Source organism: Muscardinus avellanarius (genome assembly GCF_963383645.1).
Source record: "Muscardinus avellanarius genome assembly, chromosome: 11".
NCBI lineage: Eukaryota > Metazoa > Chordata > Mammalia > Rodentia > Gliridae > Muscardinus > Muscardinus avellanarius.
The window spans coordinates 64,423,790-64,445,833 of NC_137797.1; the positions used below are offsets into that span (position 1 = coordinate 64,423,790).

Genomic DNA, 22,044 nt, shown 5'->3' on the forward strand with positions numbered 1-22,044 from the left:
ATAGCTCAGAGGTCGAATGCTCCAGGGTTCCATCCCCAGACCCCCCCCCCAAAAAAAAAGATTACCACAGCAGGGTGTGGTGGCACATGCTTGTAATCCCAACATTCCGGAGAGAGCTTGGAGGTTGAATGCCCCTGGATTCCATCTCCAGACCGCCCCCCGCAAAAAAAGTAGATTTACCAGAGCTGGGTGTGATGACGAACACTTGTAATCCCAGCATTTGAGAGGCTGAGACCGAAGGATGGTGTTTTAAGGGCAGCCTAAGTGACTTAGTGAGACCCTTTGCAACTCAGTGAGACCCTGTTTCAAAATAAAGAATAAAAAATAGGGATAGGAGTATAGCTCAGAGGTAAAAATGCTCCTGGGTTCCATTCCCAGTACCAGGAAAAAAGGAAAAGTCACTCACCAGAAGCTTGGGAGGCTGAGATAGGAAGATTGCAGGTCCACAGCCAGCCTCAGCTACTTAGGCCTTCTGCAACTTAGTGAGACCCTGTTTCAAAATTTAGAATAAAAAATAGGGGAGCCAGGCGTGGTGGCGCATGCTTGTAATCCCAGCATTTAGGAGGCTGAGACAGGAGAATTGTGGTTCAAAGACAGCCTCAGTTACTACTTACTGAGGCCCTTTGCAACTCAGTGAGACCCTGTTTCAAAAAATAAGAAGTAAAAAATAGGGCTAGGGGTATAGCTCAGAGGTTGAATGCCCGTGGGTTCCATTCCCAGTACCAAAAAAGAAAAAAAAAGAAAAAAGGCTGGTAGTTTAGCTCAGAGGTAGAATGCCCCTGGGTTCCATCCTCAGTACAAAAAAAAAAAAAAGACTCATCAGCCGAGTGTGGTTGCACATGCTTGTAATCTTAGTACTTAGGAGGCTGACATAGGAGGATCCCAGGTTCACAGCCAGCCTCAGCTACTTAGGCCTTCTGCAACTTGGTGAGACCCTATTTCAAAATTTAGAATAAAAAATAGGGGAGCCAGGTGTGGTGGCGCATGCTTGTAATCCCAGCATTTAGGAGGCTGAGACAGGAGAATTGTGGTTCAAAGACAGCCTCAGTTACTACTTACTGAGGCCCTTTGCAACTCAGTGAGACCCTGTTTCAAAATAAAAAATAAAAATAAATAGGGCTGGGAGTGTCACTCAGAGGTTCCATCCCCTGGGTTCCATCCCCAGTACTGCGAAAAAAAATAGGGCTGAGGGTGTAGCTCAAAGGTAGATTGCCCCTGGATTCAATCCTTAGTGCTACACCCACCCCCACAAAAATAACCCAACAAATTATTAAATTATTTACATATATATATATATATACATATATATATATACACACACACACACACACACAAATATATATGCAAAATAAATTATGGGGCAAGGATGAATAACAAGGGACAGAGTACTAATATACATTAAATACTCAATACTCATACAACATGCATATACACATTGTCATTTAATCTTTACAACTTTAAGAAATAGATCTTGTTCCTATTTTATAGATGGTGAAACTAAGCTCAGAGGTTAAGTGTCTTTCTAGTCAGTGGGAATCAGGACTTTAGCATGTGATCATTTCAACTCTAGGCCAGTAGTCTTTCTGTTGTACCTCAGGAGAGGGAATGGAGTTTCGTTCCATGTAGTCTCTAATAGCTGTGTACAGTAGCACTCTGTGTGTGTGTGTGTGTGTGTGTGTGTGTGTGTGTGTGTGTGTGTGTGTGTGTTACTGCGGATTAAACTGGGGTGGTACTCTGACACTGGGCTATACCTACAACCTATTTATTTATTTAGGTACTGGGGATGGAACCCAGAGGTATTCTACTTCCAAGCTACACTGCTAGCCCGATTTTACTTCTTATTACAAACAGGGTCTCACTAGGTTGCTGAGAACCTCACTAAATTGCTGAGGCTGGCTTTGAACCTGCGTTCCTCCTGTCTCAGCCTCCCAAGTACTACTACTTAGGCCCTTTGCAGTTCAGTGAGACCCTGTTTCAAAATAAAGAATAAAAAATAGGGCTGGTGTTGTAGTTCAGAGGTACAATGCCCCTGGGTTCCATCTTTAGTACCGCAAAACACACACACACACACACACACACCCGTAATCCTCCTGTCTAGACTCCCAAGTACTGGGATTACAAGGGTATGCCACCACGCCGGGTTTCCTCAGTCTTTTTTATTTAATTTTGAGTCTCATTAAATTGCCCAGGCTTGCCTGGCGTGGTGGCACACGCTTGTAATCCCTGCGCTTAGGAGGCTGAAACAGGAGGATCACACAGGTTCAAAGCCAGCCTCAGCTACTTAGTGAGGCTCTCAAGCAAGTAAGACCCTGTTTTCAAATAAAATATAAATAGGGCTGGGAGTATAGCCCAGAGGTAGAAAGCCTCTGGGTTCCACCCCCAGTACCACACACACACAAAATAAAAAAGTAAATAAAAATAAATTGCCCAGGCTGACTTCAAATACCTAGACTCTGGGGATCCTCCTGCCTCAGTCTCTGAGTTGTGGGGATTACAGGTGTGCACAACCATCTAGCCTATCTTTATGTATTCTGGGGGTGAGGGGGATCATTTATAATTTATTTCAGTTATGGAAGTACAAAGGTTTCACAGATGAGTAAGACTACAGAGTTCCTTATCTTTGTTAATATCTTGATAGCAACACCTATGCTGACTTCTCCTGGACACAGTTGACAATGACTCAGAAATCCCCTTGGGGCTGGTGATCATGGCTCTGACTTTGTCTAGAATACCTGAGACCCTGGGTTCAATTACCAGCACTGGAAAAAAGAAAATTAAGTTGCAGCTGATAATTCACAATCATATAAACAGTAAGTTTGGTAGTTAAGATTTATGTACACGAATGAGGCTGACCTGGGTCTGAATTCTAGCTATGACTCTGTGACCCTGGGCAGAATACTTACATAAAGCCTGGGTTTCTTCTTTACAGATAATGTTACCTACGTATTTTAGAGTTGATGTAAAGATTATGACAATGCACTTTATTTACTCACTTACTTATTTACTGTACTGGGGATTGAAACCAGGGCGTTCTACCACTGACCTACATCCCCAGCAATCTTTATTTTGAGACAGGGTCCTGCTAAATTACTCAGGGTGGCCTCTAACTTATGATCTACCTGCCTTGGCCTCCCAAGTAGTGGGCTTGTACCATATCTAGATAGTAACTTAAAATAGTAAGTACTAGATACATTTTGGCTATTATCTATTACAGAAGTTTGGTTTAGGCCAGGTGTGGTGGTGCATACTTGTAATCCCAGTATTTTTGAGGCTGAGATAGAAGGATCACAGGTTTGCAGCCAGCCTCAGCTACTTAGGCCTTTCAAAATAAAGAATAAAAAAATAGTACTGGGGTGTAGCTCGGAGATAGAATGCCCCTGGGTTCAATCTCTGGTACTGTTAAAGAAAAAAAAAGTTTAGTTTATCCTTGGTAGAAATTGAAAAGGGTTATATGTAGGTTACATTCGTCCACTTGTTCTTGGCCACCAGGGGGCACCATTGCCCCTATTTTAAAGAAGTCCTCCCAAGGTCATAGTAATCTTAATGCTCAGCCTTCCCTATACTCCCTCTAGTTCCCTGGCACTTAATTATATTTAGAGCTAGAGCTCACTTGGCTCCTCTATTCATACCAATCTTCTAACTTTCTACCTCCCCAGGTCCTATGTATGTTCACAATGACTAGTGCTGAGGATGTGGCTTGAGGTACACTTTGCAGGAGGTACACATGTAGGAGGCTCTGGGTTCAATCCCCTAGCACTGAAAAAGAGACTGACTGACTCAATGCCACCTTCTAGATCTTATTTAGCCCCTTTGATTCCTGGGGCTTTCCCACTGGCATTACAGCAGAGGATGTCAGTGTTGGACAACTTCAAAACAAGTCTATAGCTGGCCATACAGGTAAACACCTGTAATTCTGGTACTTGAGCAGTTGAGACAGGAGGAGCACAGGTTTGAGGACAGTCTCAGCAAGTAGTGAGACTCATCAACGTAGTGAGACCGTTTCAAAATATAATAGGGTTGTGGGTATAGCTTACAGGTAGAATGCCTCTGGGTTAAATCTCCAATAACTAACACACACACACAAAACAAGTCTATAAAGTCCTCTTTTTGCCAGGCGTGGTGGTGCATGCTTGTAATCCCAGCATTTGGAAGGCTGAGACAGGAGGATTGTGGTTAGCAGACAGCCTCAGCTACTACTTAGTGAGGCCCTTTGCAATTAGTGAGACTCTTTCAAAATAAAGAATAAAAAAATAGATAGGGCTGCCGGGCGTGATGGCGCATGCTTGTAATCCCAGCATTTGGGAGGCTGAGACTGGAGGATTGCGGTTCGCGGACAGCCTCAGCTACTTAGTGAGGCCCTCTGCAACTCAGTGAGACCCGGTATTCAAAATAAAGACTAAAAAATAGGGCAGAATGTGTAGCTCAGAGGTTGAATGCCCCTGGGTTCCATCCCCAGACCTGCAAAAAAAAAAAAAAAAAAAAAAAAAAAAAATATATATATATATATATATACACACACACACATATATACATATATATACATACATACATACATATACATACACACACACACACACACACACACACACACATATATATATATGTATGTATCTCAGAGGTAGCATACCCCTGGGTTCCATCTCCAGTACTGCAAAAAAAAAAAAAAGTCCTCTTCTTTTTATTTTTCTTTCTTTTTATTTTTTTGTGATACTGGGGGTGGAACCTAGGAGCCTTTACCTCCAAGCTACACCTCCAGGCCTATTTTATATTTTATTTGGCTGAGACAGAAAGATCAAGGTTCGCAGTCAGCCTCAGCTATTTAGCGAGGCCCTCTGCAACTTGGAGAGACCTTGTTTCAAAATAAAGAATAAAAAATAGGGCTGGGGGTATAGCTTGGAGGTAGAATGTCCCTGAGTCAATCCCAGTACCACAATTAATAAAATAAAATACGGCTGGGGGTATAGCTCAGAGGTAGAATACTCCTGGGTTCAACCCCCAGCACCAAAAAAACAAACAACAACAACAATAAAAACAACACCACCATATTGAAATAAGTTACCCTATGGCCACCCAATTACTGACCCTTTTGTAGTCTCACCCCAAGAATGGCTACTGTCTCTTCAGGCACTGGAATTCAGTCCTCATGATCAGCTGGCTAGTCTCTGTGGATAATTAACCAGAGGGAAGGAACCAGGTCAGACTATTCTAGGGTTAGGAGGAAATCCTCTGTGAGATGCTAAATTGGGAGCAAATATTGATCAGTGGAGCTTTGAAGTTACCGAGGAGGTAGCTGAGGTCAGTATTCCTCTGGGGTGTTGGGTGGCTCTATGGATGATCTCAGTATCTCTTCTCTCCCTCCCTCCCCTCTTTCCCCTCCTCCCCCTCCCTCTTTCTCTCCCTCTCCCTCAGTACTGGGGATTAAACCCAGAGGCATTCTACCTCTAAGCTACACCCTTATCCCTTTTATTTCTTATTTCTTTTTGGGGGTGATACTGGAGATTGAACTCAGGGGAATTCTACCTCTGAGCTACACCTCCAGCTCTATTTTATTTCTTTATTTAGAAAAAGGGTCTCACTAAGTTGCGAGGGCCTCACTAAATAGTTGAAGCTGTCCTCCAACGGTGATCCTCCTGTCTCAGCCTCCCAAATGCTGAGATTACAAGAGTGCGCCACCACGCCTGGCTATGAAGTTTTTTTTTTTTTTTTCCTAAGAACTAGCTGTCTAATCCCTTAGCCAGAGGAGCATTGATTGTTGGTGTGAAGATGCCTATGACAAAACGTGGGAAGAGAAAAGGATTTTCATTCTCTTTTTACAAGTTCAAGTTATAAGCTAGGTCCTAATATCACTAAATTCTTTACAAATGAGTTCTATCTAAACCTGGCTTAGATGGACACTAAGACCTCTGACCCTTGTTACTGCTATGTGGGGATAAAAGGACTGTTAACTCTGGACTTGGAGTTTGTAGATAAGGTGTCCTGATCCTTGGGTCAGCTTCTCTGTGCCCTTGGGTTAATGACAATGACAGACTTAAAGGAGGTACAAAAGTCCTAAGGTTTTGCTCTACCCAGAGTGATGTGGAAGGTCACTTCACCATTGGTCATTTAGTGCCATGGGTCTCTGGGGATCACAGAATAAGAGACTCTAGAAGGTAGCCAAGTAGGAGAAGTGGCCACAGAAGCCCTATGGGGATAATGGGAGTGGTGTGACAAAAAGGGATGGTGCCTTATGCCTGATCTTGGACGGAGGATTGGTCCGCAGCTCCTAATTATACGGCTAAATGTGGGGTGGGGTGGCAATACAGTGTAAGTGTGACGAGTGTCAATGACACTAATGTCCGGGGCGACAGGCTCTGGAAATCTTCATACTAAGGGGTGTTTTGAAGACTTGGATTTCCTGGCATCAGATGCAGACATGACAACTCAAAAGGAGCATTACCTATTCAGGGTCCTATTTTTGCTCTTCATATATTGGGGTCTATTTAGCATCTGCTCTTCTTCATATATTGGGGTCTATTAGCATCTGTAATACCACAGACTTCTGCTGACCTCAAATGATGTTCACCAAGCAGCTAACTGGTATCAGGCTGTTTTCCCCTTAATGTCACCTCCATGGCTCTGGAGTCATTCACCAAAGACATTCTTCAAGAAAGCATTCCAGAGGGGTAGGAGGAGCTGGCAAGATCAGTTACTACAGTATATTAAGGAGTTAGCTCCCGAAGACCTACAAAGGTCGAGTCCTGGAGCTTTACCTTCAGTATTTTTCGCAGATCTACCCCCAAGTATGTTAAGGGCAAGGGGAAAAGCCAAAGGAAGTTAACTGAGTTCTCAGGCACCAGCTTAGCCACCTACAGCCCCTCCCGCAGTCCACCCTTAATTAGCCTAATCCGCGCGGGCCAATCCTCCCCGCCTTTACCGCTGTCATTGGCTCAGGTCCCGCCCCTCCGCCGCGCCGGACCAATAGGCGTGCCGGGGGCGATCCCCCGAGAGGGGCGGAGCGGGTTCCGGCAGGGGGCGGGGCCTCGCCGAGGACCCCGGGCTGGGCGCCGCCGCCGGTTCGTCTACCCTTTCCTCAGCCGCCTCCTTTCAACCTTGTCCACCCGTTGGCGCGGCCTCCGGTGCAGCGGCGGCGGCTCCCGTTCCTGCCGCAGCTCTCACCCCTCCGTCCCTCCCCACCAGGCCCGGAGCCTCCCGCCATGGCCCTCCTCACTGCAGCCGCCCGGCTCTTGGGAGCCAAGGTGAGCCTTGGGGAGCGAGCGCGCCGTCCCGGGTGGGGCGGAGGCGCCCGCAGGCCCTCGAGCGCCGGGGTCTCCCTCCCTCGCCGAGCGCACCCCTGCGCGCCTTAAAGGAGCCGTGCGCTTGGCGGGCCGCCAGCCCGGCCCGGGCTCCCGGGGCCATGTGCTTCGCTGTCCTTCCGGCTCCCGGGGGCGAGGTGAACGCTGCCGGCGCCGGCCTGCAGCTCAGGGCGGGTGGGGAGGCCTGGCCCTTCTGGTAACCACATGTCTAAGGTGGAAGAGGGGAATGTGTGGCCCCGGAAAGAAGGAGCCGGCGTTACACAGGAGTTACGGAAAGAATTGTTTGGAGAAGGGGGTGAGGGAGGATTAGTTGTGCTCACTCTCCCTGGGCCAGAGCTGGAGTCGTGGCTTATTTGAGCTGTGCTTTGTAGGGCGGGCCGTGTCAGTCCTTGCACTGCCTGTTTCCATTTCTCTGCCACAATTATTGAAGCCTTTAGTGACTACATCGTAGCAGTTCGTGCTCGAGGAGTAGGACCCAGCTCCTCTTTGTCCTTGGGACTGTTGCACTTAACTCTTTATATAGGAGGAGCTTGTGTGGGGTGGAGCAATTCAGTAAAACCTTCTGCTTGAGTAACTCGTTTGATTGGTGAAAGAACCAGAAAGGTGGTTCCCTCACACTGCAAGCCAGTAAGTGAAGGTACTCTGCAAGAGGTAGTAATGCCAAGGTCACGTGATCAATTTTACTACTTTCTAGCTCAGATTTTACCCAGAATTTCTTTTTATTCTTTGGAGCCTTTTTCCTTGACATTTGTTGTCTTATGAATCCTAGAATACTGCTCCAGAAATGCTGCTCTCAATTTCAATTGCCAGTATTTTTGGCTCTGGACAACTTGGCCCTTTAAACAGAGAAATTGCTGCGCTGAGGGAGTCCCAGTCCTCTAAAACAAGCAGGGACAGTCACTCAAGTGACCTTGACTTTTGCAAAGAACTTTTCTGTAAAGAAATTGAGCCAGGTGTGGTGGTGCACGCTTGTAATCCCAGCATTTGGGAGGCTGAGACTGGAGGATCCCAGTTCGAGGACAGCCTCAGCTGCTTAGAGAGGCCCTCCACAACTTAAAAAGACCCTGTTTCAAAATAAAGAATAGGGCAGGGGATGTAGCTCGGAGGTCGAATGCCCCTGGGTTCCATCCCCAGACCTGCAAAAAAGAGAAAAATAGAAGCCAGGTGTGGTGGTGCACACTTGTAATCCCCGCACTTGGGAGGCTGAGACAGGAGGATTGTGCAGATTTGAAGCCAGCCTCAGCTACTTAGTGAGCCTCTCAGCAACTTAGTGAAACCCTGTTTCCAAATAAAATATAAAATAAGTTTGGGAGTATAGCCCGGAGTTAGAAAGCCTTTGGGTTCAACCCCCAGGACCACCAAGAAAAGAAAAAGAAATTGAAGCTGTCAGCACCTGAGAGAAAGAGGAGGCATAGGAATGATTTTGGTATGCTTGTATTTTACTTCATGGTAGGCAGAGGTAAAGTGACACCTGTAGGATTTATCTTGAGGTTCTTCCAGGAACCCAACAGCAAAGTAGACTGATCATTTGGGAAATATTTGTCTTACTTGGCTGTTGCAACTCCTGCTGCCAGGGAACAGGGTAAGGAACCTCTTGAGAAATGAAGCAAGTTCTAGATGGTGTTTTGGCAAAATAAGGGTATACTATAATTAGCTCATTGCAGAGCTGCTAACCTAGACCAGATAGTCTACCCCTACAGTAAATGTGAAGAAGCTTTTGAATTTACCTTTTTTTGTGTGTTTGTTTTGAGGTACTGGGGCTGGAACCCAGGGGCATTCTGCCTCCAAGTTATACCTCCAGCCCTATTTTTTATCTTTATTTTGAAACAGGGTCACACTGAGTTGTAAAGGGCCTCGATAAGTAGCTGAGGCTGTCTTCCAACTATGATCCTCCTGTCTCAGCCTCCCAAATGCTGGGATTACAAGCATGTGCCACCATGCCAGGCTTGAATTTACCTTTTGAATTTATCTTATAAGCCCCTAGGGAAGCTCAGAATACTTTTGGGATGGCAGAGCTATATTATTGTGGCGTCATTATCTTCTTTGCTTTTATGTTAGAGTTGAACCCGAGAATCATATAAATTAGAGACCATTAGAAGGCTTTTAACTTTTTTTTTTTTTTTTTTTTTTTTTTTTTTTTTTGCGGGTCTGGGGACGGAACCCAGAGGCATTTGACCTCCAAGCTACACCCCCTGCCCTATGGGTTTTTTTTGTTTGTTTGTTTTTTGTTTTTTTATTCTTTACTTTGAGACAGGGTCTCACTAAGTTGCGGAGGGCCTCACTAATTAGCTGAGTTTATCCACGAACCGTGAACCGCGATCCTCGGGTCTCAGCCTCCCAATGCTGGGATTACAAGCTTGTGCCACCATGCGCAGCTGACTTTTAACCCTTAAGACTAGCAAAGCCCAGCCAGGTGTAGTGGCGCACGCTTCTAATCCCCATGCTTGGGAGGCTGAGACAGGAGGATCGCACAGGTTCGAAGCCAGTCTTAGCTACTTAGTGAGGTTCTCAGCAACTTAGTGAGACCCTGTTTCCAAATAAAATATATTAAAAAAAAGGTCTGGGAGTATAGCCTGGAGGTAGAAAAGCCCCTGGGTTCCACCCTCAGTAACACACACACACCTAGCAAAGCCTACTGTACCTAGAGGTGCAAGCCTGTAATCCCAGGGACTAGGGAGGTTAAGGTAGGAGGCTAGGCTGGGCAACTTAGTGAGACATAGTGAGACAGTGTCTTGAAAAATAAATAAACAAGCAAAGCCCTTCAAACTCAAGTGTGGAGTCTCCTGAGAACTAACCAGTAATACCAGAATTCCAAGAATCCTTTCAGGTTGTCAGCTTTGGTTTCACTTGAGCTTTCTAGATTTGCCTGCAGCTTGGTCAGTTGTTGTCATTGGTGATAGATTTTACTTCTGATATTAAGGTAGGTAGAAAAGCAAAATAGTCTTTTGGGGGGGGGCTATAACCCATGGGCATTCTACTTCCAAGCTACACCCTCAGCCCAATTTTTTATCCTTTATTTTAAAATAGGGCCTTACTAAGTATCTGAGGCTGGCTGTGAACTGGTGATCCTCCTATCTCAGCCTCCCAAGTACTGAGATTACATGCCTGCACCACTAAGCCTAGTTATCAAAATAGTCTTCGAACCTGGAAAGACTGATCCCTACCACTTTTATTCTCAAGGTCAAATATAGTTTCACTTTTCTGAGAAGAGTTTTGTGTTGTTTTTTTTTAACCTTAGGAGGAGGCAAAAATGCTAGTCACTGTTCTGTTGTTCCATCCTTTTCACTGTCAGGTTATTTAAATGGGCACCCAAATTGGAGAAAAGACTAGAGTCTTGATTATTTGACTTGTTTATACAAATTAATGGCCCTAATATTATAAAAGTTGAATTACTCAACTTTTGACTTAAAACAATGTCTTGGCTGAGGTATAGTTCAGTGGGAGAGTACTTTCCTAGCATGCTAGAGGTCCTGGATTCCATCCCTAGCAACACACACACACACCTTTTCACAGATGATCTGGGTTTGGATTTGGGAATTGGAATAGGGCCATCAGTGCACTTCAGGATTCTTGAAGTCAACGTGCTTAATCAACCCTAGTTAAAGAGAGTTATTTTTGTACCACTGAAAATTGCTTCACCAGCCAAGCGTGGTGTCGCATGCTTGTAATCCCAGCATTTGGTAGACTGAGACAGAAGGATCCCAGTTCGAGGACAACCTCAGCTGCTACTTAGACCCTATTTCAAAATAAAGAATAAAAATAGGGTTGAGGGTGTAGCGTGGAGGTAGAATGCCCCTGGGTTTCATTCCCAGTACTGCAGAGAGAGAGAGAAGAGAGGAGAGGAGAGGAGAGGGGGGAGAGGGGAGAGGGGAGAGAAGAAAATTGCTTCACCAAACAAAGATATTTGGAACTTTAGCAAATCATTTCAAAGATGTTTCTAAATTATTTCTGGCCTTTTTCAAGACACTTAAATGAATACTGGTGGTTCTTTACAACACTTTGACCTTTGCACATCTACATAGACCTAAATCTGAAATTAGATTCAGCAAAATGGAGTCGATTTTGTCCTGTGAAGTAAATACGTTTAAAGCCTAAACGCCACTCCCCTCTACTAGGGATACCCCCAACCCTATTTTATTTTGTTTTTTTATACTGAGGATTGAACCCAGGGCCACTCTATCTCCAAGTTACATCCACAGCCCTTTTTTTATTATTATTATTTTGAAACAGGATCTTGCTAAATTATTGCACACTGGTGTCTCACCTGCAATCCCTTGTCTTAATCTCCCAAGTACTGATATTACAGGCATGCGCCACCACACCCAGCCAAAATCCAAAACTTTTAATAACAAGGGCTCAGAACTCCACATTCACTTTGACCATCAGCCTCCAAGTGAGGTGATTCCTTGACACTCTGTAGGTAAGCCAAAGATGATGGAGTGGGGAATCCTTGTTGGGTGCTAGTGGTGGGATGAGTGCATTTGCCTCTCCTAATTTAGATTAGTAGCAGGTGAATGAAAGCATGGGCATAGTGAAACAGGACAGCATGGTTGGCAGAGACGGAAGGGCTGGTATTTCTAGTTCTTAGAATCCAAGTGTGTAGCTAACAGGAAACCAGACTTGGTACATCTCGCTAAAACTACATAGTAATTCCTTCTGCCTTGTATCAATAATGCATTATTGTTATTACTTTTTTTTTTTTTTTTTTGCAGTTCTGGGGATGGAACCCAGGGGCTTTCTACCTCCAAGCTACACCCCCCCCCCCAGCCCTTTTTTTTTTTTTTGGTGGGTCTAGGGATGGAACCCAGGGGCATTCGACCTCTAAGCTATATCCTCTGCCCCATTTTGTATTCTTTATCTTGAAACAGGGTCTCACTAAGTTGCAGAGCGCCTCACCAAGTAGCTGAGGCTGTCTGAACCTCAATCCTCTGGTCTCAGCCTCCCAAATGCTGGGATTACAAGCATGAGCTACCACACCTGGCCCGGCTCTTTTTCTTTTTTGGTACTTGAGATTGAACCCAGGGGCATTCTACCTCTGAGCTGCACCCCATTACTAGATTGATGAGTCTCACTACTTAGTGAGGCTGTCCTCAGACTTGTGATCCTCCTACCTCAGCCTCCCAAATCCTGGGATTACAGGCTTGCACCACCACGTCTGGCATATCAATGCATCACATGGTAAGAGTTGAGTAAGTTGGGCATGGTGACATAACCCTAAAATTCTAGTTGGGAAGCTGAGATAGGAAAATCATCAGTTCAAAGCCAGGCTGGGCAATTTAGTAAGACCTTGTTTCAAAGTAAAAAGGAATGGGAATGTAGCTCAGTGGTAGTGGACCCCTGAGTTCAATCCCCTGTACCACATATACAGAAAGAGTTGAATAGGATGTAAAATTTGAAAGAGTAGGGAGGCAACTTTAGCAATAGATCTTTCTTAGAATTTGACTTTCAGTTCTTCAACTGCCCAAATTTTGGTGTCTGTAAATGGATGTCATCAGTGGACGTCATCACTTGAGATGCTTGTTCTTACTGCAGATTCCTTGATCCTACCTTCATGCTATTCAGAAGAGGTGGGATGGGATCTGTAACCTGTATTTTTTCAAGCACCTCAGTTGACTGATGACATGTGGACCACATTATTAGGCTAGTGAAGCCACATGCAGGATATTTGTTTGCAATTGTATGAATATATTTGGAAACTTTGACTCTTGGGGTATTATTTTTGTCTATGTATGGTACTAGGGATTGAACCCAGGGGCATTCTACTTTCTGTATCTGAGCTGCATGTATCCCCAGCCCTTTCTCTCTGTCTCTGTCTGTCTGTCTATCTCTGTCTGTCTGTCTGTCTGTGTCTCTGTCTCTGTCTCTCTCTCTCTCTCTCTCTCTCTCTCTCTCTCTCTCGTGCTGGGGATTCAACCCAGGGGCATTCTATTCTAGCTACATCCCCAGCCTTACTTTATTTAGAGACAGTCTCTCTAGGTTGATGAGTCCCACTACTTGCTGAGGCTGAGGCTGTCCTTGAACCTGTGATCCTTCTGTTGCAACCCAAGTATTAAGCTTGTACCACCACACCTGTTTAGTAGTAATCTTTTTTGGACTTTGTTTTGCAGTACTGGAGATTGAACCCAGGGGCAGTCTTATTTTCGAGCTGCACCCCCAGCCCTATTATTTATTTGTTTATTATTTATTTATTTATTTATTTATTTATTTGCAGGTCTGGGGATGAAACCCAGGGGCATTCAACCTCCAACCTACACCCCCTGCCCTATTTTTTTATTCTTTATATTGAAACAGGGTCTCACTAAGTTACAGAGGGTCTCAATAAGCAGTTGGGACTGGCTGCAAACCTGTGATCTTCCTGCCTCAGCCTCCCAGGTACTGGGATTACATTACAAGCATGCTTTACCACACTCAGCTGGTCTTCCTTTCTTTTTTTACTTTTTTATTTTTTGCTTATTTATTTATTTAATCTTTTTTCTTTCTTTTTTTTTTTTTTTGGTGGTACTGGGGTTCCTGGAAGCCCTTCTACCTCCGGGCTACACTCCCAGACCTGTTTTTACATTTTTATTTGGAAACAGGGTCTCCTAAGCCAGCGCGCGTTGCTGGCTTCGAACCTGCGCGATCCTCCTGTCTCTGGCTCCCAAGCGCGGGGATTACAAGCGTGCGCCACCACGCCCGGCCTTTTCATCTTTATTTATTTATTTATTTATTTTGTGGTGCTGGGGATTGGAGTTAGGGGCATTCTACCTCTGAGCTATACCACCCAACCCTATTTTTTATTCTTTATTTTGAAACAGGGTTTCGCTGAGTTGCAAAGGGCCTCACTAAGTAGTAGTCAAAGCTGTCTGTGAACCATGATCCTCCTTTCTTAGCCTCCCGAATGTTGGGATGGGATTACAAGCAATCTTCCTTTTATGTATTTATTCATTTTTGTGGTACTGGGGATAAAACCCGGGGGCATTCTACCTCCAAGCTACACCCCCAGAGTTAATTTTTTATTCTTTACTTTTTGAAACAGGATCTCACTGAATTGCAAAGGGCCTCACTAAGTAATAGCTGAGGTTGTCCTCGAACTGCAATCCTCCTGTCTCGGCCTCCCAAATGCTGGGATTACAAGCATGCACCATCATGCCCGGCTTGATCTTCCTTTCTGAATGATCAGTGGACTTTTATTTAAGAAAATGTTGAAAAATGACAATTATTAAGAAACTCATTAATATGAAGTGGGTTAAAGCGTGAAATCTGAAGACTTCTCTGCTTGGGTTATTAAGTAGCCTGACCAAACATTGCAGTCCTACTTCTAGTATCACCATTGTGAGATACAGGCAGTAAAAGGCTTTAGTTCTCTGACCTGGTTCTGGGGAGAGAGGAGCCTTTGTACTAGGCGAGTTTCTTTTTTCTTAATGCAAGTTGTTGTTTTTACATTGAAAGCTTCTGTAGCACAAGATTTTTTTTTTTTTAACAGGTTTGTTTTGTTTTGTTTTGTGTGGTTCTAGGGGTTGAGCCCAGGGGTGTTCTACCTCTGAACTACATCCCCAGCCTTATTTTATTTTGAAACAGGGCCTCACTGAATTGCTGAGGCTGGCCTTGAATCTGTGGTTCTCCTGTGTTAGGCTCCCAAATAGTGGGATTACTAGCCTGTGCCACTACGCCTGGTTTGCCCTATTTCCTAAGCCGATCCTGATGTGCCAAACTCCTTTTTTTTTTTTTTTTTTTGGCGGGTCTGGGGGTGGAACCCAAGGGCATTTGACCTCCGAGCTACACCCCCTGCCCTATTTTTTATTCTTTATTTTGAAACCAGGTCTCACTGAGTTGCAGAGGGCCTCACTAAGTAGCTGAGGCTGTCTGTGAACTGTGATCCTCAGGTCTCAGCCTCCCGAATGCTGGGATTACAAGCGTGCGCCACCACACCCAGTTTACCAAACTCTTTTTTTGTGTATTTACAGTACTGGGCATTGAGACCAGGGGCATTCTACCTCTGAGCTGCACTCCCAGTCCTATTTATTTTTGTTTTGAAATGGGGTCTCCCTAGGTTGAAAATCTTGCTACTTGTGCCACCAGGCCCAGCTTAACTCCTCTTTAGTTGAGAAGGACAGGGATCCTGTTAGAATCAGGATTAGCTTTGTGTGTTGGTACACACCTCTGATCCTAGCACTTGAGAGACTGAGACAAAAGGATCACAGGTTCAAGGATACCCTCAGCAACTTAGTGAAACCCTGGTTTTGTTTTTGTTTGTTTGTTTGTTTGTTTGTTTGTTTTTGCAGGTCTGGGGATGGAACCCAGGGACATTTGACCTCCGAGCTACACCCCCTGCCCAATTTTTTATTCTTTATTTTGAAACCAGGTCTCACTGAGTTGCGGAGGGCCTAAGTAGCTGAGGCTGTCCGCGAACCGAGTCCTCAGGTCTCAGCCTCCCAAATGCTGGGATTACAAGCGTGCGCCACCACCCCCAGCTAACCCTGGTTTTTTTGCTTGTTTTTTGGGGGTTTTTTGTGGTACTGGGGGTAGAACCCAGAGGCTTTCTACCTCCGGGCTATACTCCCAGACCTATTTTTATATTTTATTTGGAAACAGGGTCTCACTAAGTTGCTGAGAGCCTCACTAAGTAGCTGAGGTTGGCTTCGAACCTGTGCGATCCTCCTATCTCAACCTCTTAAGCGTGGGGATTGCGCAAGCATGCAGTCAACACACCCTGCTTGAGACCCTGTTTCAAAATTTAAAAAAATCAGGATCGCCAGGCGTAGTGGCGTATGCTTGTAATTCCTGCACTTGGGAGGCGGAGACAGGAGGGTCGCATTGGTTCGGAGCCAGCCTCTCTGGCTTAAGAGACCCTGTTTCCAAATAAAAAAATATATAAAATAGGTCTGAGAGTGAAGCCCGGAGGTAGAAGGGCTTCCAGGAACCCCAGTAACACACACACACACACACACACACACACACACACACACACACAATCTGGATCATCTCTCTCAAGGTTTAATTGTTGGAGCTCATGAATATGTAGTAGATCGTGGTCTGGATATTACCTAGGATGGAAAAGTCAAAGAAAATTTGTCTTCTCCCCTGTAGAGTAAGGACCCTAGATGTGACCCAGTGATGATAGCAAGCTAAGATTAAGAGGGAAATCTCATTGAAAAGGTGAGCTGGATGTTGTGGTGCACTCTTGTATTCCTAGTACTTGGGAGGCTGAGACAGGAGAATCGCAGTTTGTGGCCAGCCTCAGCAATTTGTGAGGCCTTCCACAACTTAGTGAGACCCTGTTTCAAAATAAAGAATAAAAATTAGAGCTGGGTGTGGTGGCACACACTTGTAATCTCAGCATTCAGGAGGCTAAGACTGGAGGATCACTGTTCATGGATAGCCTCAGCTACTTAGTGAGGCCCTCTGCAACTTAGTGACACCCTATTTCAAAATAAATATACAAAATTGGGCAGGAGGTGTAGCTTGGAGGTCAGATGCCTCTGGGTTCCATCCCCAGGCCCACCAAAAAAAGGAAGAAAGATTATTTTACATTTCCCCCATAGTCTTTGTTAATGGTACTATGGTACAAACTCCTTCTTGCCTTGGTTTCTCTCTCTCTCTTTTTTTTTTTTTTTTTTTTTTTTTTGGCGGGTCTGGGGATAGAACCCAGGGGCATTTAACCTCTGAGCCACATTCCCCTGCCCTATTTTTTATTCTTTATTTTGAAACCGGGTCTCACTGAGTTGCAGAGGGCCTCACTAAGTAGCTGAGGTTGTTGCTAACCAAATCCTCCGGTCTCAGCCTCCTGAATCCTACACCACCACGCCCGGCTAAGATTTTTTTTTTTTTTTTTCTCACTAAATTGCTGAGAGCCTCACTAAGTAGCTGAGGCTGGCTTTGAACCTGTGCAAACCTCCTGTTTTAGCCTCCCAAGGGTGGGGATTACAAGCATGCGCCACCAAGCCCACCAAGCCCGGCTTTTGTTTATTTTGAAACAATCTCCTTAAATTGCTGAAGGTCTCCCTAAATTGTTGAGGCTGACCCTGAACCTGTGATTCCTCTGTCTTGGCCTCCCAGGTTCCTTGATTACAGGTGTGCGCCATCACACCCAGCTCCAGGAATACTCAAATATTCTTTTCGAGCCTTTGGCAGAATTTCTTCTATATAACTAGTTTTTTGTTTTTCTCTTGGCCCCATTCTCTTAATTTTTGTATTTTCCATCCCAGAACATTTGAGAGCCTTGCCTATTCAATCAGTAATAGCAAACTCACTAGAAGCAATCTTACATGAGGTTTGGGGGAGGGGAAAAAAGCCTCTTGATGATTGTGATACTCCCACTCACACCATGTAGAGAATCCTGGCTGTCAGCCATTATGAGCTTGGCCCTTGTCGTTGGAAATTGCTCTCTCTCTCCATCTCTCCCCATAAAGGAACTGGCCTATTGAGTGAGATGACTGTCTGGTTCACCTGACAGCTGCCTTTCCAGTAAGGTCATGCTGTTTAAGGCATGCAGCCAGAAGCCAATACCCAGCTGTGACTCGTCCAGCTTAGGGGGAGGAGCTATGGGTGGAAGTTCAAGGATGACTCAGATTTATTATCTGACTGCCCATCAGTGAATTAACCTGAATGTACTGTACAAAGCCGTTCAGCACCTTTTTCTTTTTTTCCCCCTATGGTGCAGGGATTGATCCCAGGTCCTCACACATGCTAGGCAAGTGCTCTGTCACTGAGCTGCATCCCCTGCCCTCATTCAACAGCTTTTCTTAGCAGCCAATAGACAAGATAAGGTGGGTAGCCTGGGTGTGACGTTCTCTTAACTCCTCCCTGCTAGAGTTGTTGCTCTGCTCTTGGAGATTAGGGTGAGTTAGCTTAGTGTGGAGGCCCAGGTCTGTTCACCTAGTACTTGGGAGGATGAAACTAGAGGACCACAAGGTCAAGGATGCCTAGTGAAGTCCTGATTCAAAATAAATGAAAGAGGGCTGGGAGTGTAGCTTGGAGATAAAAATGCCCCTGGGTTTAGTCCCCAGTGCTACAAAAGAGAGATAGATTAGGGTTAGTTAAATTTGTTTTCTCTAGCTGGGCGTGGTGGTGCACGCTTATATTCCCAGCATTTGGGAGGCAGAGACAGGAGGATTGTAGTTCACAGACAGCCTCAGCTACTTAGTGAGGCCCTTTGCAACTCAGTGAGACCCTGTTTCAAAGTAAAGAATAAAAAGTAGGGCTGGGTGTGTAGCTTGGAGGTAGAATGGTCCTTGGTTCCATCCCCAGTACCGCCAAAAAAAAAAAAAAAATTGTTTCCTCTAAGCTGAGCATGGTGTCCCACACCTGTGATCCCAGTACTTGGGGGGCTAAGACAGGAAGATCACAGATTTGCTATCAGCCTTAAGAACTTAATGAGGCTCTCTGCTATTTATTTATTTATATATTTATTTATTTATTTATTTACTTATTTATTTATTTATTTATTTTGGTGGTACTGGGGTTCCTGGAAGCCCTTCTACCTCCGGGCTACACTCCCAGACCTATTTTTACATTTTTATTTGGAAACAGGGTCTCCTAAGCCAGCACGCGCGGCTGGCTTCGAACCTGTGCGATCCTCCTGTCTCTGCCTCCCAAGCCCGGGGATTACAAGCCTGTGCCATCACGCCCGGCAAGGCCCTCTGCAATTTAGTTGAGACCCTGTTTCAAAATAAAAAGTAAGCTGGGCCTGGTGGCGCACTCTTGTAATCCCGTGCTTGGGAGGTAGAGACAGGAGGATCCTGCAGGTTCAAAGCCAGCCGCGCTGGCTTAAGAGACCCTGTTTCCAAATTTTAAAAAAGTACAAAATAGGTCTGGGAGTGTAGCCCAGAGGTAGAAGGGCATCCAGGAACCCCAGTACCACCAAAATAAATAAGTCTGAGGTTTAGTTCAGAGGTAGAATGTCCTTGGGTTCTATCCCCAATACAACAACAAAAAAGTTTCCTCTAGCCCGGTATGGCACACCCCATAATCCTAGTAAATAGGAGGAAACCCTATTTCAAGATTAAAAAAAAAAAAAAAGCTGGGCGTGGTGGCACACACTTGTAATCCCCGCGCTTCGGAGGCTGAGACAGGAGGATCGCACAGGTTCAAAGCCAGCCTCAGCTGAGAGCCTCAGCCTTAGTGAGGCTCTCAGCAACTTAGTGAGACCCTGTTTCCAAATAAAATATAAAATAGGTCTGTGAGTGTAGCTCCGAGGTATAAAGCTTCTGGGTTCCACCTCCAGTACCACCAAAATAAATAAATAAATAAATAAATAAATAAATAAATAAAGCCAGGCATGGTGGTGTATGCTTGTGATCCCAGCAGGTTCTAAGCCAGCCTCAGCAACTTAGTGAGACCCTGTTTCCAAATAAAGTATAAAATAGGTCTGGGAGTATAGCCTGGACATATAAAAGCCCCTGGGTACCACACCCAGTGCCACCAAAAAAATAAAAAGAATAAAAAGGGCTGTACTAGGGTTATAGCTTAGAGATAGAATGCCCTGGGTTCAATGTTTCTTTTACCAGGGACTTCTCTCCTACTGGTCTAGAAGTCCTCAAAAAAAGAAGTTGGGCCTGAGAGTTCCATATTGTGCATATGGAATTCCAGTTTTTGCAAAGCTGAGATAGAAGGATTGCAGGTTTGAGGACAGCTTCAGTACTATAGAGAGACTGAGTAACCTAGCAAGACCCTGTTTCAAAATTTAAAATAAGAGCTGGGCCGGCTATGGTGGCGCACGCTTGTAATCCCAGCATTTGGGAGGCTGAAGCAGAAGGATCAGGGTTCACAGACAGCTACTTAGGTCCTCTGCAAGTTAGCTGGGAGTGATGGTGCATGCTTGTAATCCCAGTACTTGGGAGACATGAGGATCAGAGGTTCGTGATCACCCTCATCTACTTAGTGAGGCCCTCTGCAACTTAGTGAGGCCTTGTTTCAAAATAAAGAATAAAAAAATTGGGGTTGTACTAGCCGGGCGTGGTGGTGCACACTTGTAATCCCCGCACTTGGGAGGCTGAGACAGGAGGATCACACAGGTTCAAAGCCAGCCTCAGCTACTCAGGCTCTCAGCAACTTAGTTAAGACCCTGTTTCCAAATAAAATAGAAAATAGGTCTGAGAGTATAGCCCGGAGAGGAACCCTTTGGGTTCCACCCTCAGTATCACAAAAAAATAAAAATAAAAAGCGGGGTGTGGTTACCCACACTTGTACTCATCCCAGCATTCCGGAGGCTGAGACCAGAGGATTGCGGTTTGCGGACAGCCTCAGCTACTTAGTGAGGCCCTCCGTAACTTAGTGAGACCCTATTACAAAATAAAGAATTAAAAAAAATACAGGGCAAGGGGTGTAGCTCAGAGGTCGAATGCCCCTAGGTTTCATCTCCAACCCACACACAAAAAATAGGGTGTAGCTGGGAGATAAAATGCCCCTGGGTCCAACCCCTGGTACTAATAAATAAGTAAAGATTTGAATACATCGTGAATGCATTTGTTTGTGGGTTTGTGTTTTTTTTTGTTGTTGTTTTGTTTTGTTTTTTGTATTAGAGATCGAACCCAGGGGCATTTTACTTTTTTTTTATTATTTTTTGTGGTACTGGGAATGGAACCCAGGGGCCTTCTACCTCCAGGCTACATTCCCAGCCCTGTTTATATTTTTATTTGGAAACAGGGTCTCACTAAGTTGCTGAGAGCCTGAGTAGCTGAGGCTGGCTTCAAACCCGTGCAATCCTCCTGTATCAGCCTCCTAAGTACTAGGATTATAAACATGTGGCACCATGCCCCGCTGGGGCATTCTACTTCTGAGTTTTGCCCCCTAGACCATTATTTATTTATTTGCTTATTTATTTATTGCAGTGCTGAGGATGGAACACAGTGGCTTTTTTTTTTTTTTTTTTTTTTTAACTTGAAAAGGGTCTCTCTTAAGTTCCAGAGGGCCTCACTAAGTAGCTGAGGCTGGCCGGGAACTCAAATATGGGATTACAAGCATACACCACCATACCTGGCTTATTCTTTATTTTGAAACAGTCTCACTGAGTTGTAGTGGGCCTCATTAAGTACCTGAGGCTGTCTACAAATTGTGATCCTCCTGTCTTAGCCTACTTCAGATTACAAACTTTTGCCACCATATCTGGCTTTTTTTTTTTTTTTAATGGTCTTACAAGGTTACTTGCAAGTTGCTGAGGCTGGTCTCAAACCTGAAATCCTCCTGTCTTAGCCTCCCAAGAACTGGGATTATAGGCATGCATCACTACACCCACCTCATAGTATCTCATTTCATATATAGTGTATATATACATATATGGTATTTGATGTGTGTCAAGCCTCAGCTTCTTTTGTGTGTGTGTGGGGGGGGATACCGGGGTTCCTGGAAAACCCTTCTACCTCCGGGCTACACTCCCAGACCTATTTTATACTTTTTTTTTTTTTTTTTTTTAATTTGGAAACGGTCTCTTAAGCCAGCAAGGCTGGCTTCAAACCTGCGGGGATCCTCCTGTCTCTGCCTCCCAAGCACAGCACAGGGATTATAAGGCTCAGCTTCTTTAATGAGGTTCTCTGCAATTTAGTGAGACTGTGTCTTTTTTTGTGTGTGGTACTGGGATTCTTGGAAGCCCTTCTATCTCAGGGCTACACTCCCATAGCTTTTTTTTTTTTTTTTTTTTTAATAGTCACTTAAAGCCAGCTGCGCTGGCTTCAAACCTGCACGATCCTCCTGTCTCCACCTCCCAAGTGCAGGGATTACAAGCCTGAGCCACCACTTGTAATCCCAGCATTTAGTAAATTGAGACAGGAGGATCTCA

General features: G+C 44.9%; 1 protein-coding gene across 1 annotated transcript in view; it reads left to right on the top strand.

Annotated features, from left to right (window-relative positions):
- Positions 1-7,178: 7,178 nt before the first annotated feature.
- The window catches only part of CS (citrate synthase), a gene marked incomplete at its 3' end in the record, with an annotated part of 37,751 nt that continues 22,885 nt past the window's right edge, over positions 7,179-22,044 (top strand). Inside the window, exon 1 of the mRNA XM_080706277.1 lies at positions 7,179-7,235. Within this exon, the coding sequence (XP_080562403.1) occupies positions 7,194-7,235 (42 nt within the window). The 5' untranslated portion in view covers positions 7,179-7,193. The remainder of the gene's footprint in view (positions 7,236-22,044) is intronic.